The following is a 20,984-nucleotide window of genomic DNA, read 5'->3' on the forward strand; positions in this document are numbered from 1 at the left end:
ACTTTGACCCATCATGAAGTGGCTGGTACCATTTGAAAGTAGAGACTCTGTAGAATCTTCAGGAAGTGACAGGAAGATTTTGTGATGTACTGCCAAGGACTTACAGGGGTTAGAACATATTTTTTCTGAAATGCGTTCATGAAGACCCCCTAGAAATTACTACATTTCAGCAGTATAGCTGATACATTTGGCATTGGAAACATATTTAAGACTTCATCACAGGTCTACTGAAGCTGTTTGTCAAAGGAGAACTTGCTACATCAATATATGACCTTTACCAAGACAATTATGTGTGGATATACACATGCGTTTTACCAAGTGTCTTTTTGTATTTTTTTTTAGTTAGTCAAAATGCACCCCCCATATAAGGTCTTACTGTACAAGAACCTTTTGAGCTAGAAGCCTTATCATAGTCACATATGAAAGCATACTCCTGGAGGTGTTATACAGTCATCAGCCATGGTTGGATATGCCTTTTGGGTAGTATTACAGAGATGTTGCTGTACAGTACTGTACGGTACTGTACACTATGTACAGTAAAAACATAGTAAGAAAGGGGTATTGTTGAGCACATTTGAGATTCCTTTGTCCCTGGGTGTAATACAGAAGAGCTATATGACTCATTTGAAAATGTGGACTCTGGGCTATCATTCAGTCTTTGAATTGAGTTTCTAGCTCCTTCTTTGTGGGAGCTGAATTCAAAGCAAATGTGCCAACATCAAGTTGTGTAAAACAGGACCTGCCTACTTCTCTTCTAAGGCTTGTCTTTCAGGGTAGGATTGTCACAGAGCCACCCCAGTGCTGCCCATGTAATCAGCAGAGTCTGGGGATCATGTGGAATATCATTGACCATGTGAAAATTTGGAAGTTTGGACAAAAACAGCACAATTCCTGAGGGGGAAAAACATGATCATTTTTTTTTCACAATAAAGTGGTTTTGTTTGACTGGAGTTGTACAACTTTTGGTTGAAACAAAGTAAAAAAAGACTACACTATCATAAACCTTGGATTGTAACAGACATTTTGAGACCATGCTGATAAGGATATGTTCATGTTTGGATGTCCACTCATCCTAGGAAGGTAGGGAGACATCAGGCGAGGGGTGCTTGAGGGGGTCAAATTTGAAAGGTGACATTGTGTAATAAATTGATAATAATGCACATACAATATGTTCAAATCCCTGTATAGTAGTGCTAGGTGTGTTCCTGAGGTTCTAAGCTTTCCAATGATATATAATGTTCCTGGGTTTATTACACCACCTGGATTTTAAACAATTGCGGAATGAAGATCAAGTTCAAGTTAATAGTCATTGAACCCGGTACCGACCACCCTGAACTTTAAAAGGTTAAAATATTTTATAGTTGTTTATTTTAATTTGCTGTCATTTGTTGTATTACAGGAAAGCCAGTAAATCATTTCGGCTATTATAGAATAGAGAAGGGCACTCATACTCTTTACAAAGTATTTTAAAAATTCACACAGATATACTTTTCCGTATGGAATGGATACTAGTCATTCTCCAAATAAACTGAGGCTTTTACTAGAAATATGTTCAAGGAAGAAACAAATGTGAATACAAAATACATCGTCAAGGATCCCCTGGTCAGCAGCTTCAGTGGCTCTAAATTCTTGCGTGTCCATATGTGACGTGAAGTGAAATGCTTGAGCTGCCCTAGCCCCAGGTCAGACTCTTGACATGATGTGTACAGTATGTGTGTGTGTGTTTATGTGTACTCTACTTTACACTTCTTTGCATCTGCACTTTGTATCTGCTAATGATGTTGGCTATGATTATGTCCTCGTCTGTAAGTCGCTTTGGTTATAAAGCGTCTGCCAAATGCAATGTAATGTGAAGTGAAAGTTCCCATTCCCATTGTCATTCTGACACAGCACACAAGTGCACACTGCACACAACGACATTGCATTTATGCCTCACCCGTGCAAGGGGGCACCCCACAATGGGGCCCGAAAGGGAGCAGTGCGGCAGGACAGTACCATGCTCAGGATACCTTAGGCATGGAGGAGGATGGAGGAGAGCACTGGGGGAGTTAATGACACAAGGTTAATGACACAAGGTTAATGACACCGACAACCTTTGGGCTACAAGTCTGACGCCCTAACTGCTTACAAATGACTGCCCTATATCATTCCTATAGCATGATGCTACCTACTGAACATACATATTGAGTTATCCTGTGTTTTGCATGCTTTGTCAGAACACAATTTCTATTAAAACATGACCGTTTGGTTGGAGGCATGCTATAGGTATCACTATTTTTAAGTCACCCTGTTTTTCTGTTGTTGAGGAGGGCAGATGTGCTGTAGTTGAGGCCCAGGCCTTGACAACCACATATGCCAGGAGTGTGTGTGTGTGTGTGTGTGTGTGTGTGTGTGTGTGTGTGTGTGTGTGTGTGTGTGTGCGTGCGTGCGTGCGTGCGTGCGTGCGTGCGTGCGTGCGTGCGTGCGTGCGTGCGTGCGTGCGTGTGAGAGAGAGAGAGAGAGAGAGAGAGAGAGAGAGAGAGAGAGAGAGAGAGAGAGAGAGAGAGAGATAGAGACAGAGACAGAGAGAAAGACAGACAGGCAGACAGATAGACAGACTGATCATCAGACTGCAGACTAAAGCAAAATTCAAAATTCTATACTTAATACATCGCATTCCACATTATTACGCAAATTACATTTTTCGCTGTTTCCCCAAATAATCATACAAATGACAGTCGTCATAATTTTCAAGTCATCAGCCATTAGAGTACAATGAAAAAGTTTTTGAATGAACCTTCCAATGAACGGTATTTTTTTAAATAATAAAAAAAACCTTAAAGGGACACTGTGTGAGATTTTTAGTTGTTTATTTCCAGAATTCATGCTGACCATTCACTAATGTTACCTTTTTCATGAATACTTACCACCACCATCAAATTCTAAGTATTCATCATGACTGGAAAAATTGCACTTTTCATACATGAAAAGGGGGGTCTTCTCCATGGTCCGCCATTTTGAATTTCCAAAAGTAGTCATTTTTAACAGCAAAAATGACTCTACTTGGACCGTACTAGAAAATATTTGTTTGTTACTTAGTAAACTTTCATGTAAAGATCAAATTTGGCAATATGCAGCCCAGTTTCAATGAGCAGCATAGTTGCAGTACCTTTTTTGACCATTTCCTGCACAGTGTCCCTTTAGAATGCTCTGTTCCACATTATTACGCAAAATAGTTTTGTAGTGTTGTAATCCAAATTTATTTCTTTTTTTTCCCATTTACATCAAAACAGTTGGATTTGGTACCTTCTAAATTAAATTTCAATGTTTGGTGATAAGCTCTTTGTCTTAGTAACTGGAATGCTGCGTTTAACATTGAAGTCAATGGCAGGGCATTGCATGGGAGTTATGGAAGCCCAGATATCCTTGATGCTTTGCTCTCAGCTGTTTTTGTTTGTTTGGTCTGGTGACCCACACTTAACTCTTCAGTATACCCTTAGATTTCCATTCCACGTTTAGGTGCTTTGGAGGTGATGACATTCTAACTCACCAGACATAAAACCCCATTGAAATGAATGGGATGTCATTTGCATAATAATGTGGAATGCGGTGTATTTACCAACAAGTTGCTCAAAATTTATTCAAAGTCCATAAAACCCCATATTGCAATCTTTTCAATAACAAATTATTAATTATAACATTAATGCACATTTAAAGTGGGCATTCTAAATTATGGTAAATGTAGAGATTCTACATCTCATTACAAATTATATTGCTGTATGTAGTAGATGCTAAAATACACCTGATTTTTTTCCTTAAGCACTGTGGTGGGAAAACACCAAATGCTAGGAAACAAACAGAAGCATGGGGGGGGGGGGGGGTGTTGTGCACCTCAAGGTTATCGTGTTTGAGTTCACACCATGTCAACAAAGACTGCTGTGCGAATCTTACAATTATGTCATTATTAATTGTAATTAATTAAATGCCCAATTCAGTCTTCAGTTCACCAATCAACCAGGAATGATAAGCTCAGATTTTCCCACCAACGACATTTAATGGCTCCATTGAGCCATAGCATCACGGTTAAAGGAATTAAGACAAAAGAAATCCTTGTGGCAGTTTCCTTTTTATGGCTATGGTCAACTGTGCAAAAAGGATGTGTAGATTTTGACCGGTTTTAGGACATCCACCTACCAAGATATGCTATGCTGTGTTTGGTGTGGAAGCAAATTACAAATTATTACAGTAAAACTACACACAGGGAAATATTTGGTTGCTGAATACTGCTAATCAAATTAAAATTATACTTTAAAGCAAGAGCTTACATTTCTGGGGAATGAAATCAACTCACCATGATAGAGTAGATTAGTTTTTTAGAATAAACTCACATGCACAGAAAAACGTAGTTTAAGTTTACATAGCATGTAGTTATTTACGAGTTTATAAGTTGGGAAAAGGTACAATAAGTCACACAAAATGGATACAACATGAGTGTGAAAAAATAAGCACCCGCCACCCACCCGCTCAAGTGATACCCGTGAGAGCAAAAAATCAAGTATACAGGTATATTCATGTATTTTCCACATTTAAATTAAGTTAAATTCAGAGGTAAAGGTTTTTTATCCTCAACTTTTCCCATCTGCCCTTGAGAACAGTCAATTATTAATTAATCAAAGCAATGGCCGACCAATCATTACAGACTTGACTATATAATTTGCCAAGAATTTAGAAATGACACCTAATTGGACAGATTTTGGGGGATGAGGGGTGTGGTGTACATTTCTGTGCCTGGTCCAGTCTGCATAAATAGCAGGGCTGTGGATGCAGACCTACATCGACAGGATCAATCAGCAATCATGAGGTCTCTGGTCTTCCTTGTACTCCTTGGAGCTGCTTGTGAGTATGCACCACTATGATTCATCACACTTGTGAAATTAGATAGCAAAACATTTTATTGGCAATGCCCTGTCATGATGCGCTATGTCTTTGTGTGCAGTCGCAGAGGACGATAAGATCGTCGGAGGCTATGAGTGCCAGCCCTACTCTCAGCCCCATCAGGTCTCTCTGAACTCCGGCTACCACTTCTGCGGTGGTTCCCTGATCAGCGACTCCTGGGTTGTGTCTGCTGCTCACTGCTACAAGTCGTAAGCCACCAACATCAGATTTCTATTCCTAAAAACTGAGGATTACTGTAAACAAAATCAAATGATCTGAAATTCCTAACGAATTTGGCTCAATTTGTGCCATATATTCACATGAGTTGCTGAGTTGCTTTTTAGAGTAAAATAGGATATTATGGCAATGGATTTCTTTCTGAGCAATTTCTATTGCTTGCTGCCAGTATTTGTGACATTTTGCCCCATTTACCTTTAAAGGTGTGCTGTGTAATATTTTTAGTAGTTCATTTCCAGAATTCATGCTGCCCATTCACAAGTGTTACTTTTTAAATACTTATCACCACCATGAAATTCTAAGTATTAATTATGACTGGGAAAATTGCACTTTTCATACATGAAAAGGGGGATCTTCTCCATGGTCTGCCATTTTGAATTTCAAAAAATAGGCATTTTTAGCTGCTTAAGTTACTGTACTTTGGTCATACTAGTAAATATTGGTTTATTAATAAGTAAATATTCATGACAAGCTCATATTTGGCAATAAGCAGCACTGATTCAATGAGCAGGGTAGTTGCAATACCTGCTCTGGCCACATCCTAGTTGACCTTTAAAGAGGTTTACTCATTGACAACACACCTTGTGTATCAAGATCTAAAGCAGGGGTCAGGAACCTTTTTGGTGGAGCGAGCCATAAACGCCAATTTTTTCAAAATAAATGTTCATGAGAGCCATACCATTTTGAAAACACTGAATACAATTAAAAGCATGTATTTCAATTACGCCCAACAGTTTTAGAGTGTACTGTCAATTTATTGCTTTTATTTATAACAGGTAAGTATAGGGTTGTAAACTGTTAACTTCATTATGGTGAGCGGCTGGGAGAATTGTATTTCTTAGATGTAATTTCCTGCATTTTAACACTTTTTAATCTCCCTTGCCCCATTTCAACTCAATACGGAACCCATACTTTTCTTCCATATTTCAAGGGATGGTGGCCACCCTAGATAAGTAAGAGCCATATACAGTTCCCAAAAGAGCCACATGTGGCTCTAGAGCCATAGGTTCCTGACCCCTGATCTAAAGAGTAGTATGGGTATGAGTGACAGATGCCACACCATAAATGCAAGAGCACATGGTCTTGGGCAGCCTGTTTTGACTGTTACGGCTGAGCATTGCTATGACTGACATTTTAATTCTGTTTATCTCTCTCTCTCTCTCTCTCTCTCTCTCTCTCTCTCTCTCTCTCTCTCTCTCTCTCTCTCTCTCTCTCTCTCTTTCCTTCAGCCGTGTTGAGGTCCGTATGGGCGAACATCACATTGGAATGACCGAGGGTAATGAGCAGTTCATCTCCTCCGAGCGTGTCATCCGCCACCCCCAGTACGACTCCTACAACATCGACAATGACATCATGCTGATCAAGCTGAGCAAGCCCGCCACCCTGAACCAGTATGTGCAGACCGTGGCCCTGCCCTCCAGCTGTGCTCCCGCTGGCACCATGTGCCTTGTGTCTGGCTGGGGCAACACCATGAGCAATGGTAAGTATGGAACAGTTCCTAAAAGGGGTTTTTCCACATACAACCCGGCTGTGCCATGCCGTGTTGTGTCGTGTCGAGCTGAGTGGTGCTGAATGGTACTGTCAAACCAGCCCGGTTTGTATTTCCATTACAAACCGTGTTACCCGTTGTATGGTTTGACTTACGTTTTTGGCTTTGTCATGTAGTATTACTTTACGTAGGCTAGTTTACTTAACGTAAGGCAGACAGATATCTCAGCTTTCAGTTGGCTATAAATAGCTTCAGCAACAACATATTTGGATATACTACAATGTTGATTTCTGCCTTCAATTTTCATATCACAGTAATACAGTTGATCTGTTGGCTGCCATTATTATTTTTGTTAATTCACTGGTGAGGACGAGCTGATTCTGTGTAATTAATAGGGTGCGAAAGACCCGCTCAGCTCACTTCAGCCAGCCGGTTTTTGGCCGGCTGTGTTGTGCTCAATCGAAAAGAAAAAAGTGGCATCTGAGTCGTGCTGTGTCGAGTTGTACCAGGTAGAAAATAGGCAGTGGAAAAGAGCCTTTGCAGGCTTTCTTTACCTCAATAGAGCTTGGCTAGAGCTGGGCCTACCTCAATGGCACAGTTTAACACAATAGAATCGATCCAGGACACATTTTAGGTGAAGGCTGAAGGCTGAAACTGCAGGGAGTCTACAATCTTACCTCGATTGAGCCCAATCAAGACCTTCAGGTTTACAACATCCATAATTTCCCCTGGGAATTAATAAAGTTACTCTTACTCTTACTCTCTTACTTAGCTGAACCTTGAGATTTACTTTGATTGCATGCCGTCGTTGTGTTATCTTAACAACCACCTTTCCCTTTACCTCTTTCAGTCAGTGGTGACAAGCTTCAGTGCCTGCAGATCCCCATCCTGTCTGACCGCGACTGTAAGAACTCCTACCCCGGCATGATCACCGAATCCATGTTCTGCGCTGGATACTTGGAGGGTGGCAAGGACTCTTGCCAGGTACCACATCCATATACTGTATTAATATTTGCCTTTAAATGTTTGGCCACTTTTATCCACAGTGCCATAGCACACTACCGGTAGTTAACTAGGATGGACCAAAAAAAAAAGTTTGTGTTTGTTACCTGGTTGGTGCTCCAAAATTAACACCTGGGTGGTCGGGCTTTATTCAGTCACTAATACTACTGCTACCACTATTATTACATTGTTACTTTTACAAATACATTACACTTAGCTGACACTTTTATCCAAAGCGACTTAAAGTTATTTACAGGGTATCGGTTACAGTCCCTGGAGCAATGTAGGGTAAGGTGCATTGCTCAAGGGCACTTCAGCCATGGGATTGAGGTGTAGGGGGAGGAAAGGGTGGCATTCGAACCTGCAACCCTCTGAGACCAACTCCTAATTACTAGGCCACTGCTAAGCATATTATATGTTCTTCTACTCAATTCATAACAGCTAAGTGCAATTCAATCTTGGAAAATATCATCATTCTCTCATTCTCTCTCTCTCTCTCTCTCTCTCTCTCTCTCTCTCTCTCTCTCTCTCTCTCTCTCTCTCTCCGTCTCTCTCTCTCACTCTCTCTCTCTCGCTCTCTCTCTCTCTCTCTCTCTCTCTCTCTCTCTCCCCGTCTCTCTCTCTCTCTCTCTCTCTCTCTCTCTCTCTCTCTTTCTCTCTCTCTCAGGGTGACTCTGGTGGCCCCGTGGTCTGCAACGGTGAGCTGCAGGGTATTGTGTCCTGGGGATACGGCTGTGCTGAGCGTGACCATCCTGGTGTCTACGCCAAGGTAAGCTTCAGCAAGTGTCATTCAGATTAAATAATATTCAACATACTGTCGCATAAATAAATATTCAGATTTACTATGTCTGATGACTGTGTTACGATTCCACAACTACTTTTCAACCCTTTTTTCCCTTCAGGTCTGCCTCTTCAATGACTGGATCGACAGTACCATGGCCCAGTACAGCTAAGCCTGTTCACCTTGAACATTTTGTGCAGTTAAACAATAACTTGCGGTTGTACGAAGATGGTGTGAGATTTGTTAGTCTTTGTATTTTGTTTGTGTTTTTTTCCATCCAGCAATACATTCAATGCAATTAAACTGCTCAAACTGTACTAGCCTACTTCTTTCTTGGGCCATCACGTTGGTCTCCACAATAAAAAAAACCTTCATAATGAAACAATGCTCTTTGGCTGTTTATTGTCCACACTATCTACTGTCTTACGGTATGTTTGCTATGGTAAATAGGACAAGAAAACATTTAGCTCTACATTAACCTCTATCACTCACTCACCACAAGAGATACCATCAAAGATGATACCTTTGGGGGTGCATGCAGTGGCACAGCCTGGCTGCTCACTGCTCAGGGGAACCCATGTTCAAAGCTCTCTCCCTTTCATTTCTTGTCTACACATTCTTCTCCTATTTAATGAAGAAAAAAAAATCAATATTCATATTAAACATGCTCTTCAATCAATCAATCAATCAATCAATCAATCAATCAATCAATCAATATAATTCATATAGCACATTATCATATCTGTCATTCAACGTGCTAAAGAGTAGAGAAAGAGGAGAAGAAAAACTTCATTATAGTCCTGGACCAACCATGTAGACCCGTTCGCAATTTTGAGTTGGGGGCGTTTCTCACTGGAATTGAGTTAGTGGGTTCCTAGACATTAAAAATCACGGAGGTGCTCGTCCACCATAGTGCCAGATTTTTCACAATATGTCCGCCAAATATGGCCGCCATTGCCTATGACAAAAACCTGTGTTTTTTACTTTTAAACTGTTTATACACATGCCATACATCAATTCTGACCAATTTTTGGAGAGGAAATCATTTCTGACAATTTTATGAAGAGAATGTGTGATTGTGACCTTAAAAGGTCATTGCCAAGGTCAAATTTGCTATTCTGAAGAATGTCAATAGACTTTCATTGTAAAAATGAGAAACAAATTCTCAATTATGGTATGAGGAGTTATTTGCTGATATTGCCATGATTATTTTGTGTCAGTATAGTGTTAGTATAGTCCTTAAAATGACAAGGTCAAGGTCATGTTCCACGTCTTTTCTCTATTCTGAAGAACTCGGCCATGTGCTTGCCTATTAGGTCATTATTAAGAATAAGGAACAGTCACTATAAATGTAAACCTAACATTTCCACACAGTCAGAGGATAGGACAGCACATGCACTGCAACAGTCAACACAGAGAGGAGCCCCCACTAGAAGAGGAGAAGTGTGTCAGAGATCACAAGAGTACACAACTTCACTGCCTCTTTCAAATGCTTGTGCATAACATTCAACGCGGAATAAGGCGAATACCATTGCATATGATGCTTCCCACACAGCAAAAGCCTTCACATCAAGAACCTTCTCACAACTTTTCACAGGATTGGTTCATGTTCAAGCTACCAGACAATCAGATCTGACCAGTCTTCTTGCTAGCTATGTTGTGGAATGCTCGAAAAATCGACAGAAAACCATACCTAGCACTTACAAGGAGGATTATACATCCATTATACATGGGGTCATCTGTGGCCTAGTGGTTAGAGAGTTGGTCTTTCAATCTAGGGGTTGCAGGTTCGAATCCCCCCTGACCTCTCCCTACATCTCCATCCATGGCTGAAGTGCCATTGAGCAAGGCACCTAACCCCACATTGCTCCAGGGACTGTAACCAATAGCCTGAAAAATAATAACTGTAAGTGGCTTTGAATAAATGAAAGCGTCAGCTAAGTGTAATGTAATATACATTGGCAGGCATCCAGCTCTGATTTTGCTGACAAATCATCACTTTCTGGTAGGGTTCACACTATGCAGCCTTATTACTGTTTCCAGATGCCTCAGTGAACAGACACCTTCAAAAGTCTCCAGTGTCGGGCACAGAATTAGGCCAAGCTGATGATGTACTGCAGAGGAATTTACCATGCCAAGAGGTACCTGATCATGCAAAATCAGTGGTTCGACCTGCCCTACCACCAGACATGCTGCTGCATCCTGAAAACAAACAAGCAACATTACTGCATGTTGCCACTGCAAAAGGTTTATCAGGAAAGCATGAATTCTTGATTAGCCTGATTCCCTCTGGTGTGTCAGGAGGATACCTTTTGATGCAGGCTGCTGTACACACACTTGTCTCATCTGCTGTTGTGCCAATGATGTGTGCTGGCTTCCTTCCTATAATACCAAGACCCATTACTAAGTGTGCCACTGTCAGACACTGCCTATCCAACTTCCAGTGTTCGCAGGCAGATGATCCAGGCATCAATGGCAATTTGGTGTGATGAAACCTGCATGAGACGGAGCACTTCAAGGATCTCTTCCACTGTATTGGCCCTTTCCATTGGACGCATGTTATTCTCAGATATCAGGGAAAATTGCCTCAAGGTTCTGGCCTAGATAACGCATTGATGCATGTCTCTCCAGTGGGAGGTATTCTGGACTCACAAGGACAAGGCAGACTGTCCAGTGCTTGCACAGGTACAGGCATTGCACACTTCACTGGCTTCAAATTAACGTTGCCCAGAATTAGAGTTTGAGGCCTTGACTGAGCAAGCGGAGAGCTTGAATCAAGACAAGTCAGAGCTCTGCCAATTCTTTGAAATTTGGCTGGATTTGGCGGCCATCATTAAAAATGCTGTTGTCTCTGAAAGAGAAGGAAAATAAATCAATATGTGGCTACCATAACGTCCTATGCCAATCTTTGCAGAACGTAACTACAGTAGCCTCTTACTGCTGTGCGAGGTGACATAAAGGTTGAGCAGCATTCAGAGAGTATGCAAGGGTCATGGAGGACAGTTTGTAGTAGGAGCCACACACAATGTTAATGTTGCAGCAAAATTTGAGTTATTTCCATCAGATTACAATGATCACTGATGCCCTCAACTTTCTCACCAACAACACCACTTTGAAGCGGACAGAATGCCACCTCCAACATGCACTGAGCACCACTCCGTGCCTTACATTCAACCGAAATGTGTAATTGTTGCTAGACTGGTGGATCCGCAGAATCCATACTCATTGACCGTTAATGCGCCTGTTCCACTGCACAATCTGCTCAGCAACCAGGTTGTTAACAGGAGTGTTGCACCTCGCCTGCGCAACTGTCTCCAAAGCTTGTTTTCAGCTTATACTGGCAGGATAGGTTAGTTCTCAGGAACATAAGATAAGTGGAACTGTTTCAAAAAGGAATCTTCTGCAGTACAAAGATCAACCATAGAAGACACCAGCAATCATTGTAAAGGAGCAGAAGTTGGTCTCATCTAAAGACATAGCTGAGGCACATAGGAGGATGGACATTGCTGAGGAACGGGGCATGAGTATTCAGCAGATCTCATGATGTCCTTTCAGCATCACCCCTGTTAGATGGTGACCTTCTGTTGGTTGTTAACAAGTCAAAGCTTGTCAGTGAAATTGAGCCTCACCTTAATCTCACCCAATGAAGCTCTGAGTCTACTTATTGCCCTCATGTTCGGGTAGACTTCATGTCAAAGATCCGTCATATGCCTCTGGCACAATTTAGGTGCTGTCATCAATGCCATCATCAACTCAGCAGTATCCCTCTGCCGACATCCAGAGCTCATCCATGTTGTGACTCCTACATTGAGATGTCATTGAAGGAAGGTGAACACATGCGGTGTACCAACTCAACAACAGCCGTTGACATCATTGGCGTGAAAGGACTAACACCCATTCCTCACCAACTTGATAAGTTCCGGGCCTCTGTGGAGAACAAGTGAAATCTCCAATAGTTCCAGACATGATTTATCATCAAACCAGAGGCAATACTACAGCCCTGTTGTTCTTGATGATGAGGTGCTACCAGCAAAGTCAGCTGATGGTGAAGAGATTCCAGAGCTCTTGAACTGCGTTGATGAGGCTTAGGCCAGGTTGCTGGTGCATGTTGAGTGGGCTGTTCGTGTGAAGCAGTGCAGAAAAGTTGTTGTAGACTCAAATGATACAGACACATTTGCATTGCTTCTCCACTACAGCCCATATTTCCAGGACCTTGGTATGCAGGAGATTTGCCAACAGTATGGTACTGACTAGATGCGGAGAATGCTTCCCCTCCATCAATGAGTCTCTCATCTTGGAGCATCACTGACAAAAACTGTGATCAAAGAACATATCCTGTAAGGAGATGATTGCATGAGTAGGGGGGTTGCATGAGGTTGGGACTAAACATGCAGCCATGGTTTCTGATCCAGTCCAGTACTTGCTATCTTTGGAGAGGCCAAAATATTGACCGAGCAAGATGCAACATTGGCTGGGAAGTACTTGGTGCGTGTCTGGGCCGGGGCCAGATCAACAACAACAGCTGTAATATTTGATGATCACAGAGTATAAATGTACAGCATTGGTGATGGAATCAATGCTCTTCCTCCCATCAGTAGTGCTATAAGAGGGCACATTCACAGAGGGGCATTTCTAGTTCATAGAGTCTGCAACATACTTACTTCTCCTCTTCTAGTGGGGGCTCCTCTCTGTGTTGACTGTTGCAGTGCATGTGCTGTCCTGTCCTCTGACTGTGTGGAAATGTTAGGTTTACATTTATAGTGGCTGTTCCTTATTCTTAATAATGACCTAATAGGCAAGCACATGGCTGAGTTCTTCAGAATAGGGAAAAGACCTGGAACATGACCTTGACCTTGACCTTTTAAGGACTATACTGACACTATACTGACACAAAATAATCATGGCAATATGGGCAAATAACTCCTCATACCATAATTGAGAATTTGTTTCTCATTTTTACAATGAAAGTCTATTGACATTCTTCAGAATAGCAAATTTGACCTTGGCAATGACCTTTTAAGGTCACAATCACACATTCTCTTCATGAAATTGTCGGAAATGATTTCCTCTCCAAAAATTGGTCAGAATTGATGTATGGCATGTATATAAACAGTTTAAAAGTAAAAAACACAGGTTTTTGTCATAGGCAATGGCGGCCAAATTTGGCGGCCATATTGTGAAAAATCTGGCACTATGGTGGACGAGCACCTCCGTGATTTTTAATGTCTAGGAACCCACTAACTCAATTCCAGTGAGAAACGCCCCCAACTCAAAATTGCGAACGGGTCTACATGGTTGGTCCAGGACTATTATATTACGGATAGAGATAACTATCTATCATCAAAACCAGATGCAGTTCTGATTTGGACAGGAAGCTGGTTCCAGTAATTGGCAGCATAATGACTAAACGAGGGTGCGGGGCCCACCTGGAAATGCCCGTCCAGCACTAACCTCATGTGTATGCTAGAGTCTTTTCAAACCATAGGTGCTGTATTCAAGTTATAATAAGTATGTTTTACTTGTCCTATGGTCACTAGGATGGCCACGAAAATGCCCATGTATTCAACCATCTACGGACAAAGGTGATTCTTTAAAATATTTCATAGTAGTTTATTTTAATTTGCTGTAATTTGTTGTATTACAGGAAAGTCAGTAAATAATTTTGGCTATTATAAAATAGAGAAGCGCACTCATACTCTGTACACACTATTTTAAAAAATTACACAGATATACTTCTCCATATGGAAAGGATACTAGTCCTTCTCCAAATAAACTGAGGCTTTTGCTAGAAAGCAAGAAACAAATGTGAATACAAAAAAATATGTCGTCAAGGATCCCCTGGTCAGCTTCAGTGACTCTAAATTCTTGCGTGTCCATATGTGACGTGAAGTGAAACGCTTGAGCTGCTCTAGCCCCAGGTCAGACTCTTGACATGATGTGTACAATATGTGTGTGTGTGTTTGTGTGTACTCTACTTTACACTTCTTTGCTTCTGCACTTTGTATCTGCTAGTGATGTTGGCTATGATTATGTCCTCGTTTGTAAGTCGCTTTGGTTATAAAGCATCTGCCAAATGCAATGTAATGTGAAGTGAAAGTTCCCATTCCCATTCCCATTGTCATTCTGACACAGCACACAAGTGCACCCTGCACACAACGAAATTCCATTTATTACGTGCAAGGGGGCACCCCACAATGGGGCCCGAAAGGGAGCAGTGCGGCAGGACAGTACCATGCTCAGGATACCTCAGGCATGGAGGAGGATGGAGGAGAGCACTGGAGGAGTTAATGACACAAGGTTAATGACACCGACAACCTTTGGGCTCCAAGTCTGACACCCTAACTGCTTACAAATGACTGCCCTATATCATTTCTATAGCATGATGCTACCTACTGAACATACATATTGAGTTATCCTGTGTTTTGCATGCTTTGTCAGAATACAATTTCATGACTGTTTGGTTGGAGGCATGCTATAGCTATCACTATTTTTAAGTCACCCTGTTTTTCTGTTGTTGAGGAGGGCAGATGTGCTGCAGTAGAGGCCCAGGCCTTGACAACCACATACTGTATGCCAGGAGTGTGTGTGTGTGTGTGTGTGTGTGTGTGTGTGTGTGTGTGTGTGTGTGTGTGTGTGTGTGTGTGTGTGTGTGTGTGTGTGTGTGTGTGTGTGTGTGTGTGTGTGAGAGAGAGAGAGAGAGAGAGAGAGAGAGAGAGAGAGAGAGAGAGAGAGAGAGGAGAGAGAGAGAGAGAGAGAGACAGACAGACAGACAGAGAGAGAGAGAGAGAGAGAGAGAGAGAGAGAGAGAGAGAGAGAGAGAGAGAGAGAGAGAGAGAGAGAGAGAGACAGACAGACAGAGAGAGAGAGACAGACAGACAGAGAGAGAGAGAGAGAGAGAGAGAGAGAGAGAGAGAGAGAGAGAGAGAGAGAGAGAGAGAGAGAGAGAGAGAAAGGCAGGCAGACAGGCAGACAGAGAGATCATCAGACTGCAGGCTAAAACAAAATTCTAAATTCTAAACTTAATATTTACCATCAAGTTGCTCAAAATGTATTCAAAGTTCATAAAACCCCATATTTTTGTGTGCAATCTTTTTAATAACAAATGATTTATTATAACATTAAAGTGGACATTCTAAATTATGTTAAATGTAGAGATTCTACATCTCATTACAAATTATATTGCCATATGTAGTAGATGCTAAAAATAGACATTATTTTTTCCTTAAGCACAGTGGTGGGAAAACACCAAATGCTAGGAAACAAACTCTGGGCATAGGGGTGGGGGGGCACCTCAATCATACAATCCTCCTCAACCGCCTGGAAGAGTGGGTGGGCATTAAAGGGACAGCACTGCTCTGGTTCAAGTCCTGTATCTCCAACACAGAACTTTCTCCGTCTCCATTGGGCACTCCTCATCTGCCTCAGCTCCGGTCTCCTATGGCGTCCCTCAAGGCTCAATTTTAGGGCTGATTCTCTTTTGCCTCTACATGCTCCCCCTTGAGGACATTATCCGCAAACAATGTGTTTCTTTTCATTTTTACGCTGATGACACACAGTTATACCTCCCATTGACATCGCAGCAGTCCACACAATCTCTCCTAGACTGCATAGAGTCCATCAAGCATTGGATGTTTAATCATTTTCTTCAGCTAAATGACAGCAAGACAGAGATCATCAGAGAGTCATTTTTGCCCCCCCTAAATCTATACCCAAAGTAGCTAACAGTCTATCTCACCTCTCCCCATTTGTTAAACCCTATGCAAAAAGCCTTGGTGTCATCTTCGAACCTGACCTGTGTTTTAAAAAGCAGATTAATGCTGTTGTACAGAATAGTTTCTACCAGCTGAGAGTGATCACCCTATCAAGCCCTCACTGTCCTTTAAAGATCTCGAAACAGTTTTCCATGCATTTATTACATCTCGGCTGGATTACTGCGACGCACTTTATTTTGGCCTCCCTCAAAACCAGCTTTCTCACCTGCAGTTGGTGCAAAACGCTGCTGTCCGGCTTTTAACAGGCACCAAGAGACGGGAACACATCACCCCTGTCCTCTCCTTTCTGCACTGGCTCCCTATTTGTTTTAGAATCGAATTTAAAATGCTCCTTCTTGTTTTTAAGTCCCTCCATGGCCAGGCCCCTGTGTACATCTCAGACATGCTACAGCATTGCTCTGCATCCAGGCCCCTCAGATCTACGGACAAAGGTCTCCTCGAGGTTGGTCGTCCTAGCCTAGCGAGCCATCCTACGTACTTCCGCCAAAGGATTGGCTCCACTACTGTAGTCTCTCCGTGCTTCTCTGTGGAGTGCCTGGAGCAGTAGAATTTTGATCGCAACGCCCCCCCCAGAAAACAGCCAATAATCGAATACGTCCCCCACGTGGGGGCGAAAGGGGGAGGACGCTCGTGACAATAGAGGCAGTCGGCTTGTATGCTAAACCTATGCAAATGAGCAGGCGGGGCACTCGGAGGGTCACTCTCAGCCTCAAAATGAATGGCAGTGAATGAGAAGCCAGCGCACTGGAGGGTAAACTCTGCTTTTTAAGACTTGTAATCGTCGGGAGCACTTTCATTCAAATTTCACTGCCTGCGTGAATCCAGGGAAACGACTATAAAGTGTCAGAACCATATATATGTCCGAACGACCACAAGCAGTTATGGAATCCACAGTCCCTCCACCAAAACTCAGTCTAATAGCTTAGTGTTGGTGGGGGGACTGTGGATTTTAATAATTTCAAACCATAACTGAGTGCAAACTTCCTGCTTCCTACAATCGCTTCAGAGCAAACAAATGCCAGACCATAAATACGAAATTAAATGGTAGTATTATGGGATGGTCAGGACCAGGCTAGGTCGGTCCCGCATGAAGCAAAAAGGGGATCGTGCTTTTGAAATTGCAGCTCCACGCCTCTGGAACAGTTTACCTCCCCATATTAGATCTGCTCCCAAGACTTTTGCTTTTAAATCTAGACTTAAAACCCACCTAAATACATTGGCCTTTGCCTCTTAGATCTTAGTTTCCTTTATTTCTGCTTTTATTGTACCCTGTGTATACTTTTAACCCTTGCTCCTATAGTTGTAACCTCCCCTTTCCTTTTAGACACTGTTTTAATCACTTTATGTATTTTAATTTTTCTAAGCTCATTTTATGTATCTTATTAGTCAATACTGCCATTGCTGCAACTGTACACTATGCTGATGTTTTCTTTATGTCTATTGGAATGCTTCTAAAATGTGCTACTAATGCTTTATTTATTTAGCTTTCTAACTAGCCTCTGTACAGCACTTTGGTCAATTTTGTACTGTTTAAAATGTGCTTTAGAAATAAAACTTACTTACTTACTTACTCAAGGTTATCGTGTTTGAGTTCACACCATGTCACTAAAGACTGCTGTGCGAATCTTACAAGTATGTCGCTATAAATTGAATATACAACATTTTTGTATTCATCAATTGATGAAAGAAACCTCATTTGTTGTTTAATTAAATCACAATAAAAAGGGAAATGCCCTATTCAACCAGGAATGATTAGCTCAGATTGTCCCACTAACAACATTTAATGGCTGTGGTGGGAAAACACCAAATGCTAGGAAACAAACAGAAGCATGTTGGGGGGGGGCACCTCAAGGTTATCGTGTTTGAGTTCACACCATGTCACCAAAGACTGCTGTGCGAATCTTACAAGTATGTCGTTATTAATTGAATATCCAACATTTTTCTATTTATCATATATTGATGAAAAAAAACATCATTTGTTGTTTAATTAAATCACAATAAAAAGGGAAATGCCCAATTCAGTCTTCAGTTCACCAATTCAACCAGAAATGATTAGCTCAGATTTTCCCACCAACGACATTTAATGGCTCCATTGAGCCATAGCATCACGGTTAAAGGAATTAAGACAAAATAAATCCTTGTGGCAGTTTCCTTTTTATGGCTATGGCCAACTGTGCAAAAAGGATGTGTAGATTTTGACCGGCTTTAGGACATCCACCTACCAAGATATGCTATGCTGTGTTTGGTGTGGAAGCAAATTACAAATTATTACAGTAAAACTACACTAATGGAAATATTTGGTTGCTGAAAACACTGTTAATCAAGTTAAAATTATATTTTAAAGCAGGGGCTTAGATTTCTGGGGGATCAAACCAACTCACCATGATATAGTAGATTATTTTTTTAGAGTGAACTCACATGCACAGAAAAAACTTAGTTTAATCGTTGGGAAAGTTTACATAGCATGCAGTTATTTTGAGTTTATAAGTTGGGAAAAGGTACAATAAGTCACACAAAATGGATACAACATGAGTGTGGAAAAAATAAGCAAAGTATACAGACAAATCAAGTATACAGGTATATTCATGTATTTTCCATATTTAAATTAAGTTAAATTCAGAGGTAAAGGTTTTTCATTCTCAACTTTTCCCATCTGCCCTTGAGAACAGTCAATTATTAATGAATCAAACCAATGGCCAACCAATCATTACAGACTTAGACTATGTAATTTGCCAAGAATTTAGAAATGAGACCTAATTGGACAGATTTTGGGGGTTGAGGGGTGTGGTATACATGTCTGTGCCTGGTCCAGTTTGCATAAATAGCAGGGTTGTGGATGCAGACCTACATCGACAGGATCAATCAGCAATCATGAGGTGTCTGGTCTTCCTTGTGCTCCTTGGAGCTGCTTGTGAGTATGCACCACCATGATTCATCACAACTGTGAATATGAGATAGCAAAACATTTTATTGGCAATGTCCTGTCATGATGCACTATGTCTTTGTGTGCAGTCGCAGAGGACGATAAGATCGTCGGAGGCTATGAGTGTCAGGCCCACTCTCAGCCCCATACGGTCTCTCTGAACTCCGGCTACCACTTCTGCGGTGGTTCCCTGGTCAGCAAGGACTGGGTTGTGTCTGCTGCTCACTGCTACAAGTCGTAAGCCACCACCATTAGATTTCTCCTCAGAAATGCTAAGAACTGACAATTGCTCCATATAAAACATACACAGCCTATTTCTGACAAACTAACAAATATGGCTTGGAATCCATATTAAAGGCACACTATGTAGCACTATGCTAATTAACTATTCTAATAAGGCAATTGATGCTTTAAAGAGTCATTATAGTTGACTGAAGACTCTCTTGACAGCTCTCACTCTCTGTGGGCAGAAAACCCAAAATGCCACTCGCCTCACCTTGCTCTCTCCTACTCTCTCTCTCTCTCTCTCTGCTCTGTCTCCCTCCCTTATGCCTCCAGCCGTGTTGAGGTGCGTTTGGGCGAGCACCACATTGGACAGAACGAGAATACCGAGCAGTTCATCGACTCCTCCCGCGTCATCCGTCACCCCCAGTACAGCTCCTACAACATCGACAATGACGTCATGCTGATCAAGCTGAGCACGCCCGCCACCCTGAACCAGTATGTGCAGCCCGTGGCCCTGCCCTCCAGATGTGCTTCCGCTGGCACCATGTGCCTTGTGTCCGGCTGGGGCAACACCATGAGCTCCGGTAAGCACAGTATTTATTTTTTATTTGTAGGTTTTGTTATTTGGCAGTTGAGGTTGCATGCGGTTGTTACTGTATCTTCACAACCACTCTCCCTTGACCTCTTGCAGTCAGTGGTGACAGGCTTCAGTGCCTGCAGATCCCCATCCTGTCTGACCGCGACTGTGACAACTCCTACCCCGGCATGATCACCGAGGCCATGTTCTGCGCTGGATACCTGGAGGGAGGCAAGGACTCTTGCCAGGTACGGCATAGTCCTCATTGACATAGCCTACTGTTATAACATACTTTTATCAAAATGGAACTCGGATAATATCAGAACAGATCACTCTCTCAAAACATGATCTCTCTCTCTCTCTCTCTCTCTCTCTCTCTCTCTCTCTCTCTCTCTCTCTCTCTCTCTCTCTCTCTCTCTCTCTCTCTGTCTCTCAGGGTGACTCTGGTGGCCCCGTGGTCTGCAACGGTGAGCTGCAGGGTGTTGTGTCCTGGGGATACGGCTGTGCTGAGCGTGACCATCCTGGTGTCTACGCCAAGGTAAGCTAAAGCCTGTGTCATTTCCAAAATAATAACAGATATAGTATACCATTTATTAATAAGGGTAGTAAGCATTGAGTTCTCCTTACATTTAGCAAATGGCTGTGTTAAGATTTGTTTGTGTTCTACCTGGGGACTGCATATGTAAATTAGCATAAGGGTAACTCTGGCACAGTCCATGTAATGGCAACATTAATGTTTTAATATATGGTCCCAAATCAATAAAAAGAAAAAGCAAACTGAATGATTTCACAACTGCTAATCAACCCATTTCGAATTTCATCAGGTCTGCATCTTCACTGACTGGCTGCAGAGCACCATGGCCAGCAACTAAATCAGATGACACCGTCTCTGAGTTAGGATGTGATGATCCTTAGATCAAAATAAATGGATTTAAAATGGCATGTTCTTTTGTCTGGTGGAGTTTCTTCTTCTGTTCACATAATTTCTTCACTGAGTTGCGAAGTCCATGTTTATGGAGGAATGTTTTTTTTACAGGCACTGGTACTGATAAATGATTTTAACC

General features: G+C 41.9%; 2 protein-coding genes across 2 annotated transcripts; both read left to right on the top strand.

Moving 5' to 3' along the window:
• Window positions 1-4,804: 4,804 nt before the first annotated feature.
• Window positions 4,805-8,740, top strand: LOC134449614 (trypsin-2-like). The gene is made up of 6 exons (XM_063199642.1): window positions 4,805-4,875; window positions 4,976-5,123; window positions 6,381-6,631; window positions 7,491-7,624; window positions 8,310-8,411; window positions 8,545-8,740. The coding sequence occupies exons 1-6, from the start codon at window positions 4,836-4,838 to the stop codon at window positions 8,593-8,595; spliced, it is 726 nt and encodes a 241-aa protein (XP_063055712.1). The 5' UTR covers window positions 4,805-4,835; the 3' UTR covers window positions 8,596-8,740.
• Window positions 8,741-19,038: 10,298 nt separating this feature from the next.
• LOC134449615 (trypsin-2-like) lies at window positions 19,039-20,862 on the top strand. The gene is made up of 6 exons (XM_063199643.1): window positions 19,039-19,106; window positions 19,208-19,355; window positions 19,677-19,927; window positions 20,035-20,168; window positions 20,357-20,458; window positions 20,745-20,862. The coding sequence occupies exons 1-6, from the start codon at window positions 19,067-19,069 to the stop codon at window positions 20,790-20,792; spliced, it is 723 nt and encodes a 240-aa protein (XP_063055713.1). The 5' UTR covers window positions 19,039-19,066; the 3' UTR covers window positions 20,793-20,862.
• Window positions 20,863-20,984: the final 122 nt, after the last annotated feature.

The sequence above is a fragment of the Engraulis encrasicolus genome, chromosome 5, assembly GCF_034702125.1.
Source record: "Engraulis encrasicolus isolate BLACKSEA-1 chromosome 5, IST_EnEncr_1.0, whole genome shotgun sequence".
Lineage (NCBI taxonomy): Eukaryota > Metazoa > Chordata > Actinopteri > Clupeiformes > Engraulidae > Engraulis > Engraulis encrasicolus.

What these genes read in the sequence shown, in the direction of transcription:
- LOC134449615 (XM_063199643.1), top strand. Translation starts at nt 19,067, where the DNA reads ATGAGGTGTCTGGTCTTCCTTGTGCTCCTTGGAGCTGCTT. An exon ending in GCTGCTCACTGCTACAAGTC is followed by an intron (nt 19,356 to 19,676) that starts GTAAGCCACCAC and finishes TTATGCCTCCAG; the next exon opens with CCGTGTTGAGGTGCGTTTGG. An exon ending in ATCCTGGTGTCTACGCCAAG is followed by an intron (nt 20,459 to 20,744) that starts GTAAGCTAAAGC and finishes GAATTTCATCAG; the next exon opens with GTCTGCATCTTCACTGACTG.
- LOC134449614 (XM_063199642.1), top strand. Translation starts at nt 4,836, where the DNA reads ATGAGGTCTCTGGTCTTCCTTGTACTCCTTGGAGCTGCTT. An exon ending in GTGGCAAGGACTCTTGCCAG is followed by an intron (nt 7,625 to 8,309) that starts GTACCACATCCA and finishes TCTCTCTCTCAG; the next exon opens with GGTGACTCTGGTGGCCCCGT. An exon ending in ATCCTGGTGTCTACGCCAAG is followed by an intron (nt 8,412 to 8,544) that starts GTAAGCTTCAGC and finishes TTTTCCCTTCAG; the next exon opens with GTCTGCCTCTTCAATGACTG.